This window comes from Branchiostoma floridae, chromosome 7, assembly GCF_000003815.2.
Source record: "Branchiostoma floridae strain S238N-H82 chromosome 7, Bfl_VNyyK, whole genome shotgun sequence".
NCBI lineage: Eukaryota > Metazoa > Chordata > Leptocardii > Amphioxiformes > Branchiostomatidae > Branchiostoma > Branchiostoma floridae.
The window spans coordinates 13,752,525-13,755,151 of record NC_049985.1 but is presented as its reverse complement, the minus strand read 5'-3'; the positions used below and the strand labels follow the sequence as shown (position 1 = coordinate 13,755,151).

Here is a 2,627-nt window from a genome sequence, read left to right as displayed (position 1 = left end):
GGGCCAGGGAAACCGTCATCCTTGCCGCAGATTTGGAGAGGCGCCAAGCGCAGAAGAAAACGGCGCAGGCCAACGGGAGAAGAACCTCTGGAGGATTCCTACGAGTGGGAGTTTGACTACGCACCCATTCCTCCTCCTGACCAGTGGATGTCTGATGATGAGGTGGGAACATTTTGGGCCCCCTAGCTTTTTCTTTCAAACTGCAGCTTCTGTTTAGACCTTGAGATAACAAGCATGTTGACTCTACAGTGGAAATTAGACTGTTTATTTCAGTATTCTTTTACCAGGCCCTATGGCCAGGCCCTCTGCCCCGGAGAGGAGATAGGCGCCGCCAGGGGACTAAAAGCCTGATGAGTCAGCATGACAGTTGTCGTGCTGCCCCTACGGCTGATTAATCAGCCTACGGCTGATTAAAAGGCTATGGGACTAACTAACTAACTAACTAACTAATGGTCAGGGTATGCTCTCATCAGTGACTAGCCCTGCTTCTCAGTGAGGCTCTGGGTGCACATACAAATAACACCTAGAAACAATACAATAGTTAAGTAGCTTGGCAGAGAGCTTTTTCTATATTTGTGCATATTTTAACTTGAAATTGGCTTTCATCGGTGATGTTGGGACAAGAAGTGTTGGACTGCACATATCAACACATGTCTATGCCTCAATACTAGCCTGAGTATCATCCTCCATAGTGACCGCTGGCTCACGACTTTCGCTTGCTAACCACGGTGGTTATGCCTACTATATGTTCTTTTCTGAATGAAACTTTCCCTATTACCTAGGAGAAGATGATGCGCCCCATGGAAGCTTTACCTGACACAGGTGTGAGGAAAGAGGCTTCAAATGATGACAACAGACCAGAGATCCCTGAGTGGAGATACGGCCCTGCCAGGTACTGGTACGACATGCTGGGGGTGCCCGAGACTGGAGAGGGCTTCGACTATGGCTTCAAACTGGCGCAGGTGAATCTCAACTTTTCACCTGGTCAATTTGTCATTATCTATGTCAATGAAGTTTAGACATTCAGGTAAAGCACTACATAATATACAGTGTTCGAAATACCCATCTGCAATCTGCAATTTGCAGAAGGATTTTCAAGATTGCAGAAGAAAAATTTAACAATCTGCAATTTTGCAGAATGAAAAAATCAGGCTTGTGATTCAATGGATCTAATATGTTGGCAAACTAGTGGCATTCTCACCCCTACAAGACAACATGTATCTTGTCTTGACTAAATGTCTTACCTTGGATTCCTATTGGGCTATCTAAAAGCTGTCTTCACCTCCTTTGCATATCAATTGATACTTAGGGTATGAGACCTGCTCTTCAATAGATCTGCTCAGTGTCACTGACAAAAGTTGGATGCTGCCTGAAAATCTGTTTCCAAAAATCATATCCAGTTTCTTATTTGGTGTACAAAATGTACCTTTATTAGTACATTGTATGTTGTGTGGAAGTGAGTGAGATACTAACTAGTACATTTATGAATTGATTGGTATACTGCAAGCTATAGTACTAGTAGCCCGTAGTGTCATGGCGAGGTGGATAAAAGACCCATGGTGGTATCAGGGAATGGTAACTTTCCTGCAGAAAAGGATCATCTTTGAAGACTGAAATTAAAAATAGAGTAAGAGAATAAAAACCACAGTAATGCTATGCATTGCAAAACTAGATATGATTTAATACTCTGGTTATAGTTGTGGTTGGCAACAGTACTGCAGCTTCTGCCGCTTCAGACAGGCTTAAATGCAAGGCATTATTAGGTTGAGAAGGATTGTATAGAGGCTTGAGCCTTGACTGTGTGTTTGCAGAAAATATTTCCAAATTGCAGAACAAAATTTTGACTTTCTGCAATATTGCAGAATACCTAAAAAAAGTATTTCGACCACTGATATAAAACAAAGCAAGCTCACTCTCTCACTCTCAACGAAGTGACTTTTAACGAAGTGACAAAGCAAGCGACTGGATGGTTTCTCAAAAGAGGCAGACGTCAGGTAGCATCCAGTATCTGTCATCAGTGATTGAGAGTGAGTTAGTCACTGCGCCATTGGGTAATGTTAATGAGTTAGTGACGTCACTGCCTTCACTGTCAGGGATCCCATGATCCTCTTCGCTCTCTTCTATCATGGCTGTACTTGAATGAGCATCATGGAATAAACGCCTCTTCCAATCAAGTTGCATCGGCTCCTATGATTCACTATCACCCTTGTCAATGTTGGCGTGGTGTGCAGCGGCTGGGAAACGATACCCAGGCCCAAACCCGAACTTTGAGCAGGGGAGATCGCACTCTGAGTGGACGGGAAGCCACTAGCAAATGAGGATGTAGGTTAACAAATGGCGCCATCACATGTGCAGGAGGGGATCTGGTCTTAGCTCCTCGGCGGAGCCCTTGGTCGGAAGTTATGCGTGTCTACACCTCATCCCTGTGCCAGCTTCGCTGAACAACCCCCAGAGGACTCATAGAAGTCGCAGGGAGTAATACTCGGCTTACCTATCCGGCAAAACCCCGCATCTTCCCAGTGTCCCCCGGCCGTGTGAGTACAACGTCAAAATTCACCAACCGCCATGTTTCTTTCGTTCAACCTTCAACGTAACGTTCTACCCGATTTGACGCGGACCGCCCACGG

General features: G+C 45.1%; 1 protein-coding gene across 1 annotated transcript in view; it reads left to right on the top strand.

Moving 5' to 3' along the window:
* The window catches only part of LOC118420046 (transcription initiation factor TFIID subunit 1-like), a 28,773-nt gene that overhangs the window by 2,183 nt on the left and 23,963 nt on the right, over window positions 1-2,627 (top strand). Inside the window, exons 3-4 of the mRNA XM_035826752.1 lie at window positions 5-162; window positions 783-962. Coding sequence (XP_035682645.1) covers window positions 5-162; window positions 783-962 — 338 coding nt within the window. The remainder of the gene's footprint in view (window positions 1-4; window positions 163-782; window positions 963-2,627) is intronic.